The 23,790-nt window shown below is 45.6% G+C and overlaps 1 protein-coding gene across 1 annotated transcript in view; it reads left to right on the top strand.

Annotated features, from left to right (window-relative positions):
- The window catches only part of LOC124001378 (prepronociceptin-like), a 45,085-nt gene extending 21,383 nt beyond the window's left edge, over window positions 1–23,702 (top strand). Inside the window, exons 2-3 of the mRNA XM_046308132.1 lie at window positions 8,901–9,065; window positions 21,288–23,702. Of these exons, the coding sequence (XP_046164088.1) occupies window positions 8,940–9,065; window positions 21,288–21,917 (756 nt within the window). The 5' untranslated portion in view covers window positions 8,901–8,939 and the 3' untranslated portion in view covers window positions 21,918–23,702. The remainder of the gene's footprint in view (window positions 1–8,900; window positions 9,066–21,287) is intronic.
- The last annotated feature ends 88 nt before the right edge of the window (window positions 23,703–23,790 follow it).

Raw genomic sequence — 23,790 nt, 5'->3', positions numbered from 1 at the left:
ACCGCGTGGCAGCGGCCACCCTAATCTGGTGGTTTGGAGCGAGTTTGGAGCGAGTGGTCGCATCCCACTTCGCTCCCGCAGGTAGTATAACTTTTTCATTACATTTCATTGTATTTCATTATAGCACAACGGTTTGATTTGTCTAATCTTAGCAATTTCTTCTCAGCTAGCTACATAGCCGTCTTTGTATCAAAGATAATTGCGTAATTATCGTATTTCGCCGTCCTAACGTAGTCTTCACTAGCCAGCTAGCTAACGTCCACTGATTAGCTGCACTGGAAAAACTATTACACTCAACTGAACGACTTGATTAGTGTAGTGTTAGCTAGCTACATAGCTGTCTTTGCTGTCTTCGTATCCAAGATAATTGTGTTGTTTAGGTTTAGAGTGTGTAGTCTTAGAGTGATTATCTTAATTTACCGAGGTTAGCTAGCCAGCTATTCGTCATCCTTAACGTAGGAGACTCTGCTAGCTAGCCAACAGCTAGCCAACGCTAGCCAACGTCTACTGAATAGAACTCAACAACCCGGTCGCATTCACAGGTAGTATCACATTTTCATTTCATTACAGTACAACGGTTTGATTTGTTTGATCGTAGCTAGCTACATAGCTAGCTACATAGCCGTCTTTGTATCAAAGATAATTGTGTAGTCTAGAGCGATTTTCTAGGTTAGCTAGCCAGCTATTGTCGTTCTTTTAACGCAACGTAACGTAAACAACACTACTAGCTAGCCAGCTAGCCCCCGAATAGCAGCACTGCAGAAACTATTACACTCAACGGAACGACTTGATTAGTGTAGTGTCAACAACGCACCCACTGCCAGCTAGCCTACTTCAGCAGTACTGTATCATTTTTAATCATTTTAGTCAATAAGATTCTTGCTACGTAGCTTAACTTTCTGAACATTCGAGATGTGTAGTCCACTTGTCATTCCAATCTCCTTTGCATTAGCGTAGCCTCTTCTGTAGCCTGTCAACTATGTGTCTGTTTATCCCTGTTCTCTCCTCTCTGCACAGACCATACAAACGCTCCACACCGCGTGGCCGCGGCCACCCTAATCTGGTGGTCCCAGCGCGCGCACGACCCACGTGGAGTTCCAGGTCTCCGGTAGCCTCTGGAACTGCCGATCTGCGGTCAACAAGGCAGAGTTCATCTCAGCCTATGCCTCCCTCCAGTCCCTCGACTTCTTGGCACTAACGGAAACATGGATCACCACAGACAACACTGCTACTCCTACTGCTCTCTCTTCGTCCGCCCACGTGTTCTCGCACACCCCGAGAGCTTCTGGTCAGCGGGGTGGTGGCACCGGGATCCTCATCTCTCCCAAGTGGTCATTCTCTCTTTCTCCCCTTACCCATCTGTCTATCGCCTCCTTTGAATTCCATGCTGTCACAGTTACCAGCCCTTTCAAGCTTAACATCCTTATCATTTATCGCCCTCCAGGTTCCCTCGGAGAGTTCATCAATGAGCTTGATGCCTTGATAAGCTCCTTTCCTGAGGACGGCTCACCTCTCACAGTTCTGGGCGACTTTAACCTCCCCACGTCTACCTTTGACTCATTCCTCTCTGCCTCCTTCTTTCCACCCTCTCCTCTTTTGACCTCACCCTCTCACCTTCCCCCCTACTCACAAGGCAGGCAATACGCTCGACCTCATCTTTACTAGATGCTGTTCTTCCACTAACCTCATTGCAACTCCCCTCCAAGTCTCCGACCACTACCTTGTATCCTTTTCCCTCTCGCTCTCATCCAACACCTCCCACACTGCCCCTACTCGGATGGTATCGCGCCGTCCCAACCTTCGCTCTCTCTCCCCCGCTACTCTCTCCTCTTCCATCCTATCATCTCTTCCCTCCGCTCAAACCTTCTCCAACCTATCTCCTGATTCTGCCTCCTCAACCCTCCTCTCCACCCTCTCTGCATCCTTTGACTCTCTATGTCCCCTATCCTCCAGGCCGGCTCGGTCCTCCCCTCCCGCTCCGTGGCTCGATGACTCATTGCGAGCTCACAGAACAGGGCTCCGGGCAGCCGAGCGGAAATGGAGGAAAACTCGCCTCCCTGCGGACCTGGCATCCTTTCACTCCCTCCTCTCTACATTTTCCTCCTCTGTCTCTGCTGCTAAAGCCACTTTCTACCACGCTAAATTCCAAGCATCTGCCTCTAACCCTAGGAAGCTCTTTGCCACCTTCTCCTCCCTCCTGAATCCTCCTCCCCCTCCCCCCCTCCTCCCTCTCTGCAGACGACTTCGTCAACCATTTTGAAAAGAAGGTCGACGACATCCGATCCTCATTTGCTAAGTCAAATGACACCGCTGGTTCTGCTCACACTGCCCTACCCTGTGCTCTGACCTCTTTCTCCCCTCTCTCTCCAGATGAAATCTCGTGTCTTGTGACGGCCGGCCGCCCAACAACCTGCCCGCTTGACCCTATCCCCTCCCCTCTTCTCCAGACCATTTCCGGAGACCTTCTCCCTTACCTCACCTCGCTCATCAACTCATCCCTGACCGCTGGCTACGTCCCTTCCGTCTTCAAGAGAGCGAGAGTTGCACCCCTTCTGAAAAAACCTACACTCGATCCCTCCGATGTCAACAATTACAGACCAGTATCCCTTCTTTCTTTTCTCTCCAAAACTCTTGAACGTGCCGTCCTTGGCCAGCTCTTCCGCTATCTCTCTCTGAATGACCTTCTTGATCCAAATCAGTCAGGTTTCAAGACTAGTCATTCAACTGAGACTGCTCTCCTCTGTATCACGGAGGCGCTCCGCACTGCTAAAGCTAACTCTCTCTCCTCTGCTCTCATCCTTCTAGATCTATCGGCTGCCTTCGATACTGTGAACCATCAGATCCTCCTCTCCACCCTCTCCGAGTTGGGCATCTCCGGCGCGGCCCACGCTTGGATTGCGTCCTACCTGACAGGTCGCTCCTACCAGGTGGCGTGGCGAGAATCTGTCTCCTCACCACGCGCTCTCACCACTGGTGTCCCCCAGGGCTCTGTTCTAGGCCCTCTCCTATTCTCGCTATACACCAAGTCACTTGGCTCTGTCATAACCTCACATGGTCTCTCCTATCATTGCTATGCAGATGACACACAACTAATCTTCTCCTTTCCCCCTTCTGATGACCAGGTGGCGAATCGCATCTCTGCATGTCTGGCAGACATATCAGTGTGGATGACGGATCACCACCTCAAGCTGAACCTCGGCAAGACGGAGCTGCTCTTCCTCCCGGGGAAGGACTGCCCGTTTCATGATCTCGCCATCACGGTTGACAACTCCATTGTGTCCTCCTCCCAGAGCGCTAAGAACCTTGGTGTGATCCTGGACAACACCCTGTCGTTCTCAACCAACATCAAGGCGGTGGCCCGTTCCTGTAGGTTCATGCTCTACAACATCCACAGAGTACGACCCTGCCTCACACAGGAAGCGGCGCAGGTCCTAATCCAGGCACTTGTCATCTCCCGTCTGGATTACTGCAACTCGCTGTTGGCTGGGCTCCCTGCCTGTGCCATTAAACCCCTTCAACTCATCCAGAACGCCGCAGCCCGTCTGGTGTTCAACCTTCCCAAGTTCTCTCACGTCACCCCGCTCCTCCGTTCTCTCCACTGGCTTCCAGTTGAAGCTCGCATCCGCTACAAGACCATGGTGCTTGCCTACGGAGCTGTGAGGGGAACGGCACCTCAGTACCTCCAGGCTCTGATCAGGCCCTACACCCAAACAAGGGCACTGCGTTCATCCACCTCTGGCCTGCTCGCCTCCCTACCACTGAGGAAGTACAGCTCCCGCTCAGCCCAGTCAAAACTGTTCGCTGCTCTGGCCCCCCAATGGTGGAACAAACTCCCTCACGACGCCAGGACAGCGGAGTCAATCACCACCTTCCGGAGACACCTGAAACCCCACCTCTTTAAGGAATACCTAGGATAGGATAAGTATTCCCTCTCACCCCCCTTTAAGATTTAGATGCACTATTGTAAAGTGACTGTTCCACTGGATGTCATAAGGTGAATGCACCAATTTGTAAGTCGCTCTGGATAAGAGCGTCTGCTAAATGACTTAAATGGAAATGTAAAGTTCTTGAAAAGCTAAAAACACAGGGGAGAGATGTGTCATGTACTTTTCCCTTTCGTTATCTGGGTTCATTCACACATGATATTCGACAATCACACTCATCCTTTAAGCTCTCCAGGAAAGGGCTGAAAATAGCCCATATTAATATATGTATCCTTAGAAATAAGGTTCATGAAATCAATAACTTACTAACATCAGATAACATTCATATATTAGCCATTTCTGAGACTCACTTAAATAATTAATTTGATGATACAGCAGTAGCAATACAAGGATATAATATCTATAGAAGAGACAGGAATGCTTATGGGGGAGGTGTTGCTGTATATATTCAGAGCCATATCCCTGTAACGCTTAGAGAAGCTCTTATGTCAAGTGTTATTGAAGTGTTGTGGTTGCAGGTTCACTTGGCACATCTAAAGCCTTTTCTTTTGGGGTGTTACTATAGACCACCAAGTGCTAACAGTCAGTATCTAAATAATATGTGTGAAATGCTTGATAGTGTATGTGATGTAAACAGAGAGGTCTACTTTCTTGGGGAACTGAGTATTGACTGGTTTTCATCAAGCTGTCTGCTCAAGAGGAAGCTTCTCACTGTAACCAGTGCCTGTAATCTGGTTCAGGTTTTTAATCAACCTACCAGGGTGTTTACAAACACTACAGGAACAAGATCATCCACATGTATTGACCACATTTTTACTAACACTGTAGAACTTTGTTCTAAACCTGTATCCGTACCCATTGGGTGTAGTGATCACAATATAGTGGCTATAACCAGGAAAGCCAAAGTTCCAACAGTTGGGCCTAAAATAGTGTATAAGAGATAATACAAAATATGTTAAATATGTTTGTTGGTCTGATGTGATTCATGAGGAGCATCCAGACACCATGTCACGAGTTACTAGGAGTAGAAGGTAGGAGTCAGGCGCAGAGAGCAGATGGTTCAATAACAGATGATTTATTTCTCCGGCACAAAAACGGTCACGCCAAACGCAGGGCGCAGAAACACTGACCAGCCCAAACACACAGGGCAGAACCATCCGGAGAACAAAAATCCATCCACAACCGACAGCGAACACAAAATCATCCCGCACAACCCTGAGCGGGCCTAACAGGCTTAAATAGACCAGAAATCAAGAAACACAAAAGAAACAGGAACAACTAATAAGATTAAACCAACGGAAAGGGGAGAAGGGCGCCGCCCGAACAGGAAGGGGAGCCACCCTCGGCGGGAGTCGTGACACACTGCACTTGATTCATTTATGAAATTGCTTCTTCCAATTATTGATGAACATGCACCTGTTAAGAAACTGACTGTTCGAACTGTTAAGGCTCCATGGATGATGAGGAATTGAAAAACTGTATGTTTGAAAGAGATGGGGCAAAAGGAGTGACTAATAAGTCTGGCTGCACATCTGACTGGCTGACTTACTGCAAATTGAGAAATGATGTGACTAAACTCAACAAAAATAACATCAATGATATAAAGAACGATGTAAAAAAAACTTTGGAGTGCTTTAAATGAAATTATGGGCAGAAAGTCCAATTCAACTCCATCTTTCATCGAATCAGATGGCTTATTCATCACAAAGCCATTTGATGTTGCCAATTATTTTAATGATTATTTCATTGGCAAAGTGGGCAAAAACTTAGGCATGAAATGCCAACAACGAACAGTGAGCAATTGTATTCATGCATAAAAAACAAATAATGGAAGCAAAACATTGCAAGTTTGAATTTTGTAAAGTTAGTGTGGGAGAGATGGGAAAATTATTGTTATCGATCAATAATGACAAACCTCCTGGCATTGACAACTGTCATTGACTGGTAGTTGACTCTACAGCCACTCCTTTCTGTCATATTTTTTAATCTGAGCCTAGAGGAAAGTCTTTGTCCTCAGGCATGGAGGGAAGGCAAAGTAATTTTGCTATACCCAAGAGCGGTAAAGCAGCCTCTACTGGTTCTAACAGCAGACCTATAAGCTTGCTGCCAGCTCTTAGCAAACTATTGGAAAAAATGGTGTTTGACCAAATACAATGCTTTTCTCTGTATACAAATGAACAACAGACTTTCAGCGTGCTTATAGAGAAGGGCACTCAACATGTACTGCACTGACACAAATGACTGATGATTGGTTGAAGGAAATTGATAATAAGAAGATTGTGGGAGCTGTACTGTTAGATTTCAGTGCAGCCTTTGATATTATTGACCATAACCTGTTGTTGAAAAAACGCATGTGTTATGGCTTTTCAACCTCTGCCATATTGTGGATTCAGAACTATCTATCGAATAGAACTCAGAGGGTTTTCTTTAATGGAAGCTTCTCTAATGTCAAACATGTAAAGTGTGGTGTACCGCAGGGCAGCTCTCTAGGCCCTCTACTTTTTTCTATTTTCACCAATGACCTGCCACTGGCATTAAACACAGCATGTGTGTCCATGTATGCTGATGATTCAACCATATACACATAAGCAACCACAGCTAATGAAGTCATTAAAATCCTTAACAAAGAGTTGCAGTCTGTTTTAGAATGGGTGGCCAGTAATAAACTGGTTCTGAACATCTCTAAAACTAAGAGTATTGTATTTGGTACAAATCATTCCTTAAATTCTAGATAATGAATTGTGTGGCTGTTGAACAAGTTTAGGAGACTAAATTACTTGGCGTTGTTTTAGATTGTAAACTGTCATGGTCAAAACATATAGATTTAGTGGTTGTAAAGATGGGGAGAGGTCTGTCTGTAATAAAGAGATGCTCTGCTTTTTTGACACCACACTCCAAAAAGTAAGTTCTGCAGGCTCTAGTTTTGTCTAATCTTGATTATTGTCCATCCTTGTGGCCCAGTGCTACAAGGAAAGACCTAGTTAAGCTGCAACTGGCCCAGAACAGAGTGGAACATTTTGCTCTTAATTGTAATCAGAGGGCTGATAAATACTATGCCTGACAGTCTCTCTTGGCTAAGAGTTGAGGAAAGACTGACTGCACCACCTCTTTTTTTAAATAAGAAACAATGTGTTGGAAATCTCAAATAGTTTGCATAGTCAATTTACACACAGCTCTGACACACACACTTATCCCACCAGACATGCCACCAGGGGTCTTTTCACAGTCTCCAAATACAGAACAAATTCAAGATTGTGTATAGTATTATATAGAGCCCTAATTGCATGGAACTTCCGTCCATCTCATATTGCTCAAATAAACAGCAAACCTGGTTTCAAAAAATAGATAAAGCAACACCTAGCGACACAAAGCCTCTCCCCTATTTGACCTAGATAGTTTGTGTGTATGCTAGGCTACGTGTGCCTTTTTAAAATGTAGTTCTGTCTTTGAACTGTTCTTGTCTAATGATGTTCTGTATTATGTCATTCTGTATTATGTCATGTTTTGAGTTGGACCCCAGGAAGTGTAGCTGCTGCTTTTGCAACGGCTAATTGGGACCCTAATAAAATACCAAAAATCCTTATCCAACTGCCGTTTTTCTATGATAAACTAGTTTAAATGAGTTTAGGTATGCTACTCTCAGGAAATGAGTGATAAAAGTTAATCATTGTTACCCCATCATTACGGTAAATTAATTACAACTTTCAGTATGATTCAAATGTTAATGCCAGGGCCTCCCGGGTGGTGCAGTGGTCTAAGACACTGCATCGCAGTGCCAGTTGTGCCATCTGGGTTCGAGCCCAGGATCTGTCGCAGCCAGCCACGACCAGGAGGCCCAGGGGGTGGCGCAGTGGTCTAAGGCACTGCATCGCAGTGCTAGTTGTGCCATCTGGGTTCGAGCCCAGGATCTGTTGCAGCCAGCCGCGACCGGGAGGCCCAGGGGGTGGCGCACAATTGGCCCAGCGTTGTCTGGGTTGGGAGGGTTTGGCTAGCAGGGATATCCTTGTCTCATTGTGCACTAGTGACTCCTGTGGCGGGCTGGGCACAGTGCATGCTGACCAGGTTGCTAGGTGTACGGTGTTTCCTCTGACACATTGGTGCAGCTGGCTTCCGAGTTGGATGTGCATTGTGTCAAGAAGCAGCGCGGCTTGTTGGGTTGTGTTTCGGAGGATGCATGGCTCTTGATCTTTGCCTCTCCTGAGTCTGTACGGGAGTTGCAGTGATGAGACAATTACTTTGCAGTAATTATACCAATTGGATACCACAAAATTGGGGTAAAAAGAATGTTCATGCCAAACATGTTTATGCTCTAATTATTTATATTCCATAATAGATACACACCTATTAATTGCAGTTTTGGGCATAATGCACATGTTTGAAACACTGAGATAAAGATGGTGTGCCCGCAAGATTTCATGCTTGTGTGTGTCTGTGTGCATGTACATGATTCCTTGTTCTCTATCTGTTACAAGTGTAACACAGCTTCAGATTCCTCTCTCTCTATGTCTCCACATCTCCCATCTCTTCCTGATGACTAATACAGTAAAACCAAGAATCCCTTGTAAATCACTGTGTTTCTTGTGGCTGTTGTGCTCCCTGCAAGAAGGACTAATTCAGACTTCAATTAAGGCGATGATGAGTCTGTTTAATGAGGTACAAACAGCTGTTGTTTTTCTTTCGTCGCTGTTGTCAATACGGGGGAGTTCGGGGGGGGGTTAAACGATACCACACCCAGACAAACAAAGGCATTAGTGTTTTTCACTTGTCTTATCGGGCGGTCCTGTATGTCTGTCTCTCTCCCTCGCTCCCCTTCTCTCCTCTTCTCTCTCTCCCTTTCTCTCTCTCTCTGTCTTTCCCTCCCCCCTCCTCTATTTCAGTCTGGTTGTTCACAGTAAATTATGACTGAACAGAAGACAGTGAATTGACCTCTGATCTCTCTCCCCTATCCTGTCCCAGGCTGTCCCTATTGTCTCCATAGATAGAATACTGAGGACCATGAAGACCCCTCTCTGGTCTCTGCTGCTGCTGTGTCTGTGTGTCCCGGGACACTGTAGTGAATGCCATGGGGACTGCCTGGCCTGTGGTCGCATCCTGCCGCAGGAGATCAACTTCAACACACTGGTGAGGGTCCATATTAAAGCCCTACTATCACTCCATTCCATTATCTCTATCCTTCTGTCTGTCCCTGCCTACCCCTGCCTCAGCCACATCCTGCCCTACCGAGATCAACTTCAACACACTGGTGAGGGTCCATATTAAAGCCCTACTATCACTCCATTCCATTATCTCTATCCTTCTGTCTGTCCCTGCCTACCCCTGCCTCAGCCACATCCTGCCCTACCGAGATCAACTTCAACACACTGGTGAGGGTCCATATTAAAGCCCTACTATCACTCCATCCCATTATCTCTATCCTTCTGTCCGTCCCTGCCTACCCCTGCCTCAGCCACATCCTGCCCTACCGAGATCAACTTCAACACACCGCCTCCTGTTAACTCTCTCTCTGCCTCTGTCTCTGCCCCAGCCAACTGCCAGTTCTGGCCTATGCACCCCCTATCCCACAGTTTTTATCCCTCAATGTATTTATTCTCCATTCCCTTTCCTATCTCTGCCACAATCAGTTCCTGCCCACAGATATCAATGGCAGAACAATAAGATACTTTGACTCTATTGTGTCAACAGGGCCTTGACTCAATCACACAGTCCTTAAAAGGTTGATTATCTGTGGGACAATAGAGCCATTTCACTCAGGAGATATTGTTTTGGCAGAGATCGAGTAAGTCGCAAAGAGGGTGCACTTCGTCGCCGGAGAAAGGGGGAGCAGAACCCCTCATACAGCAACAGGCATGCATGCACAGACGCATCACCATAGCCCTTACTCCACGCACCCCTCCACCTCTCCTTCCTCCACCTCTCCCACCCCCTTCCTTCTACAAACTACCCTTCCTTCCACAAACTACCCTTCCTTCTACAAACTACCCTTCCTTCTACAAACTACCCTTCCTTCTACAAACTACCCTTCCTTCTACAAACTACCCTTCCTTCTACAAACTACACTTCCTTCCACAAACTACCCTTCCTTCTACAAACTACCCTTCCTTCTACAAACTGCCCTTCCTTCCACAAACTACCCTTCCTTCTACAAACTACCCTTCCTTCTACAAACTGCCCTTCCTTCCACAAACTACCCTTCCTTCCACAAACTACCCTTCCTTCTACAAACTACCCTTCCTTCCACAAACTATCCTTCCTTCCACAAACTGCCCTTCCTTACACAAACTACCCTTTCTTCTACAAACTACCCTTCCTTCTACAAACTACCCTTCCTTCTACAAACTACCCTTCCTTCCACAAACTACCCTTCCTTCCACAAACTACCCTTCCTTCCAAAAACTAACCTTCCTTCTACAAACTACCCTTCCTTCCACAAACTACCCTTCCTTCCACAAACTGCCCTTCCTTCTACAAACTACCCTTCCTTCTACAAACTACCCTTCCTTCTACAAACTACCCTTCCTTCCACAAACTACCCTTCCTTCCACAAACTACCCTTCCTTCTACAAACTACCCTTCCTTCCACAAACTACACTTCCTTCCACAAAATACCCTTCCTTCCACAAACTGCCCTTCCTTCTACAAACTGCCCTTCCTTCTACAAACTGCCCTTCCTTCCACAAACTACCCTTCCTTCCACAAACTACCCTTCCTTCTACAAACTACCCTTCCTTCCACAAACTACCCTTCCTTCTACAAACTACCCTTCCTTCCACAAACTACCCTTCCTTCTACAAACTACCCTTCCTTCTACAAACTACCCTTCCGTCTACAAACTACCCTTCCTTCCACAAACGACCCTTCCTTCTACAAACTACCCTTCCTTCCACAAACTACCCTTCCTTCTACAAACTACCCTTCCTTCCACAAACTACCCTTCCTTCCACAAACTACCCTTCCTTCTACAAACTACCCTTCCTTCCACAAACTACCCTTCCTTCTACAAACTACCCTTGCTTCCACAAACTGCCCTTCCTTCTACAAACTACCCTTCCTTCCACAAACTACCCTTCCTTCCACAAACTACCCTTCCTTCCACAAACTACCCTTCTTTCCACAAACTGCCCTTCCTTCTACAAACTACCCATCCTTCCACAAACTACCCTTCCTTCCACAAACTACCCTTTCTTCCACAAACTTCCCCCACCCTCTTTCTATCTCCCTACATCGTCTCCTATACTGTCGATGATCTCTGACTCATAGTATTATGCCCTCCCAGCCTCCCGGCATCTGGCTTTTAATTTGCGTTGGCTAATTGATTCCTGAGGATAGACGTGAATGTTCTGCCCTCTCTCCAGTTTCTTCATCTTGCTGCTTGTGGTTTAGAACTCCATCGACCCCCCTCTCTTTCTCTAGTGGCTTCAGTGTATTTTCCTATGTGATGTGGGGTAAATATGTTGCCTCACTATGATCCAGTAAGTCAACTCTCCTGTTAAAGTCAAGAATTTCTGATTTTGTCCTTGAAGTAAAACAATAGCTTTCTTTGATAAGAAAAACTATGAATATAATATCAAAACAATTAATATGATATCCAATTCTATAATTCCAGGATCCATCAATCCCTCTCTGTTTCCAATCATACCGGGCAGGGTATATTTGTCTCTTTCTCTCTAGAGAAGTCGTTTCTCTGCAGGGTATATTTGTCTCTTTCTCTCTAGAGAAGTCATCTCTCTGCAGGGTATATTTGTCTCTTTCTCTCTAGAGAAGTCGTTTCTCTATATTTGTCTCTTTTCTCAGGGTATATTTTTATCTTTCTCTCTAGAGAAGTCGTCTCTCTGCAGGGTATATTTGTCTCTCTCTCTAGAGGGTTTCTCTGCAGGGTATTTTGTATCTTTCTCTCTAGAGAAGTCGTCTCTCTGCAGGGTATATTTGTCTCTTTCTCTCTAGAGAAGTCGTCTCTCTGCAGGGTATATTTGTCTCTAGAGAAGTTTCTCTCTGCAGGGTATATTTGTCTCTTTCTCTCTAGAGAAGTCGTTTCTCTGCAGGGTATATTTGTCTCTTTCTCTCTAGAGAAGTCGTCTCTCTGCAGGGTATATTTGTCTCTTTCTCTCTAGAGAAGTCGTCTCTCTGCAGGGTATATTTGTCTCTTTCTCTCTAGAGAAGTCGTTTCTCTGCAGGGTATATTTGTCTCTTTCTCTCTAGAGAAGTCGTCTCTCTGCAAGGTATATTTGTATCTTTCTCTCTAGAGAAGTGGACCCTTCTTGATACGCACGGGAAACTGTTGAGCGTGAAAAACCCAGCAGCATTGCAGTTCTTGACACAAACCGGTGCACCTGGCACCTACTACCATTCCCCGTTCAAAGGCACTTAAATATTTTTGCCCATTTACTCTCTGAATGGCACACATACACAATCCATGCTTCAATTGTCTCAAGGCTTAAAAATCCTGCTTTAAACTGTCTCCTCCCCTTCAAGGGATCATAGCTTTCACCTGGATTGACCTGGTCATTCTATGTCATGGTGTTCCTGATGTTTTATACACACACTAAGCGTATATTCACACAAAGACCATACAGACAGCATGGACGCCATGTTAATTCAGGGTGAAGCATTCTGTAAGACAAAAAAGGAGGACTCTATGTTCTGTCGAGAGAAGTACAGTATGGTCTCTTCATGCGTCATATGGCCATCATCATGCTTCACAATGGGACTCCCAGTGTTTGATGGTGTATCATCGTGTATCTCAATTAAATTCATAAAGCCGTTTTAACGTCATTTGACCATGGAAGGTCTAGCACTGTACAACACCTGGACAAAGTGTCCCCTAAGTAAGCATTTTAATGTTAGCCTACACGTTTTTACAAAGCATGTGACAAATATAATTGAATTTGATTTGATTTCGATTTGACCGGGGAATGAATAAATAACTAACAAGTCATAATGTTGGTTCACCCTCTCTCTCTCCCTCTCCTTCTCTCTCCCTCCCTCTCCCTCTCTCTCTCTCTCCCTCCCACTCCCTCTCTCTCTCCCTCTCTCTCTCTCCCTCCCTTTCTCTCTCTCCCTCCTTTCTCTCCCTCTCTCCTTCTCTCCCTCTCTCCTTCTCTCCCTCCCTTTCTCTCTCTCTCCCTCCCTCCCTCTCCCTCTCCCTTCCTCTCCCTCCCTCCCTCTCCCTCTCTCTCTCGCTCCCTCTCTCTCTCTCTCTCTCTCTCTCTCTCTCCCTCCCTCCGTCTCCCTCCCCCTCTCTCTCCCACCCTCTCTCTCTCTCTCCCTCTCTCCTTCTCTCCCTCTCTGCTCTCTCTCCTCACTCTCCCTCTTCCCTTCTTTCTCTCTCTCTCTCTCAAGTTTCAAAGTTTATTCCCCACTTGCACAGGATACAAAAGGTATGAAACAGTTCTTACCATGAGAGCTCTTTCCCAACAATGCAGTGAGAATAATAATATATATAATAAAAATTAATAAAACATTAAAATAAGAATTAAAAACACACTAGAAGTACAATACAGGTTGAAGACACGAGTCTGTGAGTATATACAGACCAGTTCCAGTACCTTCTTCAATGTGCAGGGGTACTGGAGTGGTTTAGGTAGGTTTTACATAAAATGTTTGTATTTATTAGGATCCCCAAAAGCATCAGCTACTCTTCCTGGGGTCCACATGAAACATAACACAATACATAGTCTCTCCTATTCTCTCCAATCTCTCCTAAACTTTGAGCCAGGAGAGACTAGCATGCATGTTACTGACACTTGTCCTCTGTGTACATCTAAGTGCGATACGTGCCACTTTTTTCTGGAACAACTGCAATTTACCTACAGTACCAGTCAAAAGTTTGGACACACCTACTCATTCAAGGATTTCTCTTCATTTGTACTATTTTCTACATTGTATAATAGTAGTGAAGACATCAAAACAATGAAATAACACATATGGAATCATGTAGCAACCAAAAAAGTGTTAAACAAATCAAAATACTCTACCATTCAAAAGTTTGGGGTCACATAGAAATGTCCTTGTTGTTGAAAGAAAATGTTAAAAATTGTCCATTAAAATAATATGAAATTGATTTGAAATACAGTGTAGACATTGTTAATGTTGTAAATGACTATTGTAGCTGGAAACGACTGATTTTTTAGGGAATATCTGCATAGGCGTACAGAGGCCCATTATCAGCAACCATCACTCCTGTGTTCCAATGGCACGTTGTGTTAGCTAATCCAAGTTTATCATTTTAAAAGGCTAATTGATTATTAGAAAACCCTTTTGCAATTATGTTAGCACAGCTGAAAACTGTTGTTCTGATTAAAGAAGCAAATAAACTGGCCTTCTTTAGACTGGTATGTCTACACTGTATTTCTGATCAATTTGATATTATTTTAGTGGGCAATTTAAGAAATATATATTTCAACAACAATAACATTTCTAAGTGACCCCAAACTTTTGAACGGTAGTGTATATTTTATATTTTATATTCTTCAAAGTAGCCACCCTTTGCCTTGATGACAGCTTTGCACACTCTTGGCATTCTCTCAAACAGCTTCATGAGGAATGCTTTTCCAACAGTCTTGAAGGAGTTCCCACATATGCTGAGCACTTGTTGCTGCTTTTCCTTCACTCTGCGGTCCAACTCATCCCAAACCATCTCAATTGGGTTGAGGTCAGGTGATTGTGGAGGCCAGGTCATCTGATGCAGCACTCCATCAATCTCCTTCTTGATAAAATAGCCCTTACACAGCCTGGAGGTGTGTTTTGGGTCATTGTCCTGTTTTTCAAACAAATGATAGTCCCGCTAAGTGCAAACGAGATGGGATGGAGTATTGCTGCAGCATGCTGTGGTAGCCATGCTGGTTATGTGTGCCTTGAATTTTCAATAAATCACTGACAATGTCACCATTAAAGCACCCCACATCATCACACCTCCTCCTCCATGCTTCACGGTGGGAACCACACATGTGGAGATCTCACAAAGACACGGCGGTTGGAACCAAAAATCTCACATTTGGACTCTGGCTCTTCCTTTCATAACCACTCCTATCTTGTCACAACACAACTGATTGGCTCAAACGCATTAAGAAGGAAAGAAATTCCACAAATGAACTTTTAACAAGGCACATCTAATTGAAATGCATTCCATACCTCATGAAGCTGGTTGAGAGAATGCCAAGATTGTGCAAAGCTGTCATCAAGGCAAACGATGCCTACTTTGAAGAATCTCAAATATAACATTTATTTTGATTTGTTAAACACTTTTTTGGTTACTACATGATTCCATATGTGTTATTTCCTAGTTTTGATGTCTTCACTACTCTACAATGTAGAAAACAGTCCAAATAAATCAAAACTCTTGAGGAGGTGTGTCTAAACGTTTGACTGGTACTGTATGTTTTCCAGTCTGCTGTGTTGTCAGACTTATTTGCTCTTTGCCGCAACCCTCTCAGCCATAAAATGTTTCATCATCTGTCCTTGGGGATGTAGCAGTTCCAACAGTCAGTTTCCTGATGGGTGCATGTCTTTAAGTCACTGGAAGAAGTAGTTTCAGAAATGCTTCAAGCACATCATTGGGATGTTCCTCATTACACACATCAGACCAACAAATATTTTCTTTACATTTTTACTTCAACATATAAATCATTGCAAAACCTATAGTATGATCATTTATACACAATTGTAGGTCCAGTCTTTGGAATGTTGTTTTTTCTAGACATGGCTATTATATTATGATCACGACATCTGGGTGTGGATACGGCTTTAGATCAGATTTCTGCAACATTAGTAAAGATATGATCATTACACGTGGATGATTTAGTTCCTGTTCTGTTTGTAAATACCCTGGTAGGTTGACTGATGACTTGATCCAGATTGCAGGCACTGGTCACAGCTTGGAGCTTGTTTTTGATTGGGCAGCTTGACGACAACCAGTCAATATTTAAGTCACCCAGAAAATATACCTCTCTGTTGATATCGCATACATTATCCAACATTTCACACATATAATCCAAATACAGACATTTAGCACTTGGTGGTCTGTAGCAACTTCCTACAAGAAAAGGCTTTATGTGAGGCAGAGGAACCTGTAGCTATTTTACTTCCACATCATCTGACATTCAATTCTATGCCCATATGATTATTGCAGACAATACCCTCGGAGCTAACAGTTAAAGGAACATATATTTGGTTATTTACATTTACTGCACTTCTATTTCTCTGGGATAGAATACGATTTCCTTGTCCTCTGTTACTTATTATGACATGGAGGACTGGAGCACTAACAAAACCAGACCGCCAGTCTCTTAAGCAGTTCACTATGTTGGAGATAATCCTGGAACCCCTGCGGTCAGGGTGGATTCCATCTCTTTAAAAGAGTGTTGGTTGCTCCCACAACAAGTCAAAATTGTCACAAAGGAGCCATTCCGGTCTTTGCAGAGTTTCTTCAGGAACTTATTTAGGGCAGCAAGGCGGCTGTAACATTCCGACCCCCTTCTATAGCACGGTAGGGGGCCAGAGATGACTGTTCTCTTCCCTGTGAAAACAAGGGTTTTCAAGAGTATGTTGTAGCCCTTCTTCAGTTCCTCAGATTGCCGAAAGCGAATGTTGTTAAATCCAACGTGAGTGACAACAGTGTCAATATTAGAGTAGTTTGCTAGATCTCTGGGCAGGAGGGAGTTGATGTCTTGGACACGGGCGCCTGTATGACAGTGTACCTTGTTCGGCCTACAGGATGAAATCTCTCACCATCGACCGGCCCCCGACAAAGGTGGTCGTGATGGAATCCGATGGGTAAGGAAGAGGGGGAACAGAACAGCCTGCCTCATGCAGGAGGAGGTGTGCTTTGACTCATGCCAGTCTGCCTCGTGCAGGGGGAGGTGTGCTTTGACTCATGCCAGTCTGCCTCGTGCAGAGGGAGGTGTGCTTCGACTCATGCCAGCCTGACTCGTGCAGGGGGAGGTGTGCTTTGACTCATGCCAGCCTGACTCGTGCAGGGGGAGGTGTGCTTTGACTCGTGCCAGCCTGACTCGTGCAGGGGGAGGTGTGCTTTGACTCATGCCAGCCTGCCTCGTGCAGGGGGAGGTGTGCTTTGACTCATGCCATCCTGCCTTGTGCAGGGGGAGGTGTGCTTTGACTCATGCCAGTCTGCCTTGTGCAGGGGAGGTGTGCTTTGACTCATGCCAGTCTGCCTTGTGCAGGGGGAGATGTGCTTTGACTCATGCCAGTCTGCCTTGTGCAGGGGGAGGTGTGCTTTGACTCGTGCCAGTCTGCCTAGTGCAGGGGGAGGTGTGCTTTCAAATCAAATCAAATTTATTTATATAGCCCTTTGTACATCAGCTGATATCTCAAAGTGCTGTACAGAATCCCAGCCTAAAACCCCAAACAGCAAGCAATGCAGGTGTAGACTGGCATGAGTCAAAGCACACCTCCCCTCCCAGACTGGCATGAGTCAAGCACACCTCCCCTGCACAAGTCAGGCTGGCATGAGTCAAAGCAGGGGGAGGTGCAGGGGGAGGTGTGCTTTGACTCATGCCAGCCTGACTCGTACAGGGGGAGATGTGCTTTGACTCATGCCAGCCTGACTCGTGCATGGGGAGGTGTGCTTTGACTCATGCCAGCCTGCCTCTTGCAGGGGAGGTGTGCTTTGACTCATGCCAGTCTGCCTTGTGCAGGGGGAGGTGTGCTTTGACTCATGCCAGTCTGTCTTGTGCAGGGGGAGGTGTGCTTTGACTCATGCCAGTCTGCCTCGTGCAGGGGGAGGTGTGCTTTGACTCATGCCAGTCTGCCTTGTGCAGGGGGAGGTGGGCTTTGATTCATGCCAGCCTGCCTCGTGCAGGGGGAGGTGGGCTTTGATTCATGCCAGCCTGCCTCGTGCAGGGGGAGGTGGGCTTTGATTCATGCCAGCCTGACTCACCGTACATGCACCAGTAGCAGCGGATGGCGTCGGAATCCTCTGGAGATGGAGGAGGGCCCAAGACCTTTTTTCCTTTGGTCAGCGACCGGCTGATCGCCAAGGTGCCCCTGATGGCTGCTGGCTGTTGGTGTACTCCCAGAATCAGAGTTGACTCCCAGAGATGGTATGTCTGCCTCCAGTGGGGCAAAGCTGTTTAATAGCTGGAACTGATCTTCTAGGATATATGGATGCCGGCTAGACTGCCTTCCACCCTACCTTCCTTCGCCTTGCCAGTGTCCAGTCTCCCATTGGCCGCGGTGTTGAGCTTACCATCTTCCCATTGGATTGGATCAGGTCAGTACCGCCCAACTCATCGACCCCTTGGCTGTAGAAGGCATTCAGAACTGACATTCTGTGTAACTGGGTTGCATCCAAGTACTTAGAAAGCACATCTTGTTTTTCCCGCAGCTGAGCTAGCAGCCGGAGAATCTCCTCCCTAAGCTGCTTGATGAGTTCCACCTTATTTTCCTCCTCTTGCGTAAATATCATCTCGTACCTAGCACATGTGAGCCCAGACGTAGACACAAATACCACTGGTGTTTTGAATCTAGCACTGTTATCTTGCTCTGTTAGCATGATGGCTAACCGCTAACTATTGTTAATTTTTTTTTTGTGGGAATCCGGGACACAATCTTGCAGTCCCAGACAAAAAAGCTAACCGCGTCTCGGAATAATTAGCTATCAGGGCTTCCAATGGTTAAAGATGTTGTTGTTGTTGAAATGATTTAAAAACTATTTAAAGAAAAAGATTTCATAAAAACAACAGACCGAGTGTAGACACTGATCTGTTCCGCGCTCTAATGACTGGTAGTAGGATTAACACTCACGGCCAGTTTATTAGGTACACCTGTCTAGTACTGGTTTGGCCCTTTGCCTCAGAATTCTTCAGGGCATTCTACAAGGTGTCAGAAACGTTCCACAGGTGTCACGCCCTGACCTTAGAGTGCCTTTTTATGTCTCCATTTGTTTTGGTCAGGGTGTGATTTGGGTGGGCATTCTATGTTTTGTTTTCTATGTTTCTTTATTTCTATGTTTTGGTCGGGTATGGTTCTCAATCAGGGACAGCTGTCTATCGTTGTCTCTGACTGGGAATCATACTTAGGTAGCCCTTTTTCCCTCCTTTCAGTGTGGGTAGTTAACTTTGTTTGTGGCACTTAGCCCTGTAAAGGTCACGGTTGTTTCTTTCATTTGTTGGCGACGTTTTAAAATAAAATAAAATGTACACTCACCACGCCACACCTTGGTCTCATTCTGATGACGGCCGTGACAGCAGGGATGTTATTCCATGTTGCTGCAGATTGGAAGGCGGTACATTGATGCTGCGAACAGCCCGTTCCATCTCATCCCAAAGATGCTCTATTGGGTTGAGGTCTGGGGAGTAAACTGAACTTGCTGTTATTTTCCAGGCAATGCTTTCCCACTGCTCAATTATCCAGTGTTGGTGATCACATGTCCACTAGATTAGTTTCTTCTTGTTTTTAACTGGTAGGAGTGGAACCCAGGGTGGTCGTCTACTACAATAGCCCATCCCTGACAAGGATTTGAGGAGTTGTGCGTTTCCGAGATGCCGTTCTGCACACCACTGTTGTACTGCCCCGTTATTTGTCTGTTTGTGGCCCGCCTGTTAGCTTGCACGGTTCTTACCATTCTCCTTCAACCTCTCTCATCAACGAGCTGTTTTCTCCCACAGGACAGCCGCTGACTAGATGTTCTTTGTTTGTCGCATCATTCTCTGTAAACCCTAGACACTGTCGTGTATGAAAAGCCCAGGAGGCTGTTTCTGAGATACTGGATCCGGAGTGCCTAGCATCAATGATCATACCACGCTCAGTCACTTAGGTCACTGGTTTTGCCCATTCTAACATTCAATAGAACAGTAACTGAATGCCTCGATACCTGTCTGCCTGCTTTATATAACAAGCCACGGCCACGTGACTCACTGTCTGTAGGAGCGATCCATTTTCGTGAACAGGGTGGTGTACCTAAAAAACTGTCCGGTGAGTGTGCACGTAAACAGGGCTAAAAAGTGCATAAATAAATACTTATGGTAATATACTAATAGTATGTAAACAGGAATAATAGTGACCAGTAGCATGATAAAAAGATAGATACTAATGGAAATGGCAATCAATGAACAGTAGCATAACGATAGTAATATATCAAACCAATAATCATTATAGCAGCAGCGTAGGTGTGAGGGGTGTCTGCGTGTGGGTATATGTGTGTGGTGTGAGGAATGAGTGTGTGAGTGAGGTTTTTGTGTGTGAGTGAGTGACAGTGAAGGTGTTTGAGTGTCAGTGTGGATTGGCATAGAGTCAGTGTGGATGGGGATAGAGTCAGTGTGGATGGGGATAGAGTCAGTGTGGATGGGGATAGAGTCAGTGTGGATGGGGATAGAGTCAGTGTGGATGGGGATAGAGTCAGTGTGGATGGGGATAGAGTCAGTGTGGATGGGGATAGAGTTAGTGTGGATGAGGATAGAGTCAGTGTGGATGGGCATAGAGTCAGTGTGGATGGAGATAGAGTCAGTGTGGAGTGTGAGTTAGTGTGGATGAGGATAGAGTCAGTGGATGGTGGATGGGCATAGAGTCAGTGTGGATGGTGTAGAGATGGATGAGGATAGAGTCAGTGTGGATGGAGTCATGGATGGGGAGTTAGTGTGGATGAGGATAGAGTCAGTGTGGATGGGTCATGTGGAGAGTCAGTGTGGATGGGCATAGAGTCAGTGTGGATGGGGATAGAGTCAGTGTGGATGGGCATAGAGTTAGTGTGGATGAGGATAGAGTCAGTGTGGATGGGCATAGAGTCAGTGTGGAGTCAGTGTGGATGTCAGTGGGATAGAGTCAGTGTGGATCAGTGTGGGAGTCAGTGTGGATGGGCATAGAGTCAGTGTGGATGGGCATAGAGTCAGTGTGGATGGGCATAGAGTCAGTGTGGATGGGCATAGAGTCAGTGTGGATGCATAGAGTCAGTGTGGATAGAGTCAGTGTGGATGGGCATAGAGTCAGTGTGGATGGGCATAGAGTCAGTGTGGATGGGGATAGAGTCAGTGTGGATGGGGATAGAGTCAGTGTGGATGGGCATAGAGTCAGTGTGGATGGGCAGATAGAGTCAGTGTGGATGGGCATAGAGTCAGTGTGGATGGGCATAGAGTCAGTGTGGATGGGCATAGAGTCAGTGTGGATGGGGATAGAGTCAGTGTGGATGGGCATAGAGTCAGTGTGGATGGGGATAGAGTCAGTGTGGATGGGGATAGAGTCAGTGTGGATGGGGATAGAGTCAGTGTGGATGGGGATAGAGTCAGTGTGGATGGGGATAGAGTCAGTGTGGATGGGCATAGAGTCAGTGTGGATAGTCTGTGGGAGAGCTGCTCTCTAATAGCCATGTGCTCTGTGTTTCCCTCCCTGTCTCAGGTGTGTCTGGTGGAGTGTGAGGGTAACGTGTCCCCTGCCTTCACTTGGGACATGTGCCGCAAGGCCTCAGCCTCCCCACAGTTACCCTCCCTGCCCATAGCGGGCGCTGCCATGCTGACCCGGGCCCAGAAGGAGGTGGAAGCCATGCTGCCAGAGGAAGAAGAGGAACAGGGGGAAGGGGGGCTGATGTACCCAGTAGCCCTGCAGAGGTTTGACCACGTGGTCCGTGCTCTGGGCATAGACGAGTTGGGCAGTGAGAGCCGGCTAACCGCTGATGTCTACAACTCCCAGCTGCCCCAGGAAATGCAGGAAAGGGACGAGGAAGAGGGGGGCGAGGAAGAGGGGGATAACGCGATGGAGAGAGAGCAGGACGGAGCGGCGGGGATAAGTCTGTCGAAGCGCTTCGGGGGGTTCCTGAAGGGAAGGCATGGCTACAGGAAGTTGATGGGCCCCGGGAGGCCCTTGCAGAAGCGCTACGGCGGGTTCATAGGCGTCCGGAAATCTGCCCGCAAGTGGAACAACCAGAAACGGTTCAGTGAGTTCCTGAAGCAATACCTGGGCATGAGCACCCGAGCTAGCAAGTCCTACAACAGCGTCTCCGCTGACATCACCCAACAGAACAAGGTGTAGCAACGCACACGGCAACTGTATCCCTGGCAATGACGCACATGTCGTAACCTAGCAACCCCCAAACCCGCCCTACATATTCAAGTCCATCACCAAGGTGATGATTAAACTTCTGTTCTGAACACAACCCCTCATGAAAATCCACACTGGAGCATTATAGATTCAGTCTTGTATACTGCATTTCCTCATTGATAACAATAACATATTATGAATAAAAACGAAGAAAATAGTATTAAAAAGACCATGTATATAGCTAAATGGTTTATCAGAGAATCACATTGGATTAATATTATAGACACACGAACACACTGTATTTGTTTTGCTGTCTATACTGCATCTGTAATGTAACTTTTCAAACCATGTTTGCCTTCATCAATTATGGCTATTATTATTACATAGGCTAATTCAGTGTAAACTTCATGAATTTAAATGACTTACTAGTGAAGTTTCCATGGATTTCCTGAAGCAGTACAGTACATGAGAGGGAGCTTGTTTGGTGACCGGGCAAGGCACTCCCTTTGTTAGGTTACCCTCTAGTGGCTAACACAAAAATGACTTTCAGATTTCCAATTGAAAATGCGCTAAAATATGTTCATGATTATCTTATATAATATATATTATAACACAATCTCAGTATTAGGTTTGTGGATGGCTTGTAACCTATTCACATCTTCAGAACTATTCTCCAAACTTCAACAATTTCAACCCTGGCTACTATAATTTGGAGCAAAACATCACAATTAACTGTTACTACTGCGTAAGACATATGATATATCCATGCTCATGTACCAATGATCTGATGGCAAAACTAATGTTCTGACTTGAGAATGAACCTTGGCATGTGTTTTTTGAAGCGGACGCAGATGTAGCCAATCAGTTCACGTGTTAACCAGCGATAGCAGACATCTGCATAGTGCAAGTTTTGACGGTGTTGGAGGTGGAACTGCGACGGAGCTGTCAAATCTGTGAGCAACTGCTCTTGCCATCATTGTCACCAAGCCACACCCGCCCCACTAGTGTTAAAAGGTAAGAGAAAGTGTCGGCCATGCTTCCCCAACTGGCGGCCCAACAATTCAAGTAAAATAATTTAACATAAAAGACAAAACAGCAGCAAATCAGCTCCAAGTGATTTAAATTGAGGAAATCTGTTCCAAACTACTCCCACACATAGATATGTGATCATATACAAATGTAAGAAACGTTATGTTTTAGTCAAACGTTACATCTGTTTGGGCTTCTTGCATTATTTGTAATTATGTTCAGGCCCCCAGACCATCTGCTCAAGAAAAAAAAAAGGAAAAAAATCAGCCCGTGACTGAATATAGTTGATGGTCCCTGGTGTAGGCTATAAAGAAATAGTTACTCTTACATTCCAGTGTTCCAACTTGTAACCAAGGCTGCATGGGATTTCTCTTAATGTACCTCCGTACAGCCAATGACAATATCCGCTTTAGGATGAATGCCAGGAGCCGCTTGTGGAGTTGGCATTTCTGACGCAGATCCACCTCCAACACCACCAAAACATTGAAGAGAGACCCTACTGTATGTATGAACAGTGGTCTGAGTTATTACGCGAAACCATTTTGTTGTGCAGTATCAAACCTGTAAATAGCAGAAATTGTACATATCAATAAAGAGTTTACTATTTGTTTTGTGGCTTGTTATGCAGCAAATGATTCAGTGTCTTGAGGTGTTTTGTTCCAGCGTTCTAGAATGTTCACGAGACAATGATATCTTGTATGAATCCCACAATGCTCCATTTATTAAACAAAAAATGTCCACACCAAATGTCTTGTATAATAACAATAAATGTCCTCTCTTGATCAAATAAAATATCTGTATAGATGCAGGCTCACAACTCAACATGGAAAGGTGT

The sequence above is a fragment of the Oncorhynchus gorbuscha genome, linkage group LG17, assembly GCF_021184085.1.
Source record: "Oncorhynchus gorbuscha isolate QuinsamMale2020 ecotype Even-year linkage group LG17, OgorEven_v1.0, whole genome shotgun sequence".
NCBI classification, from domain to species: Eukaryota; Metazoa; Chordata; class Actinopteri; order Salmoniformes; family Salmonidae; genus Oncorhynchus; species Oncorhynchus gorbuscha.
Note: the sequence above shows the minus strand (reverse complement) of the source record. Positions and strands in the feature narration are given on the sequence as shown.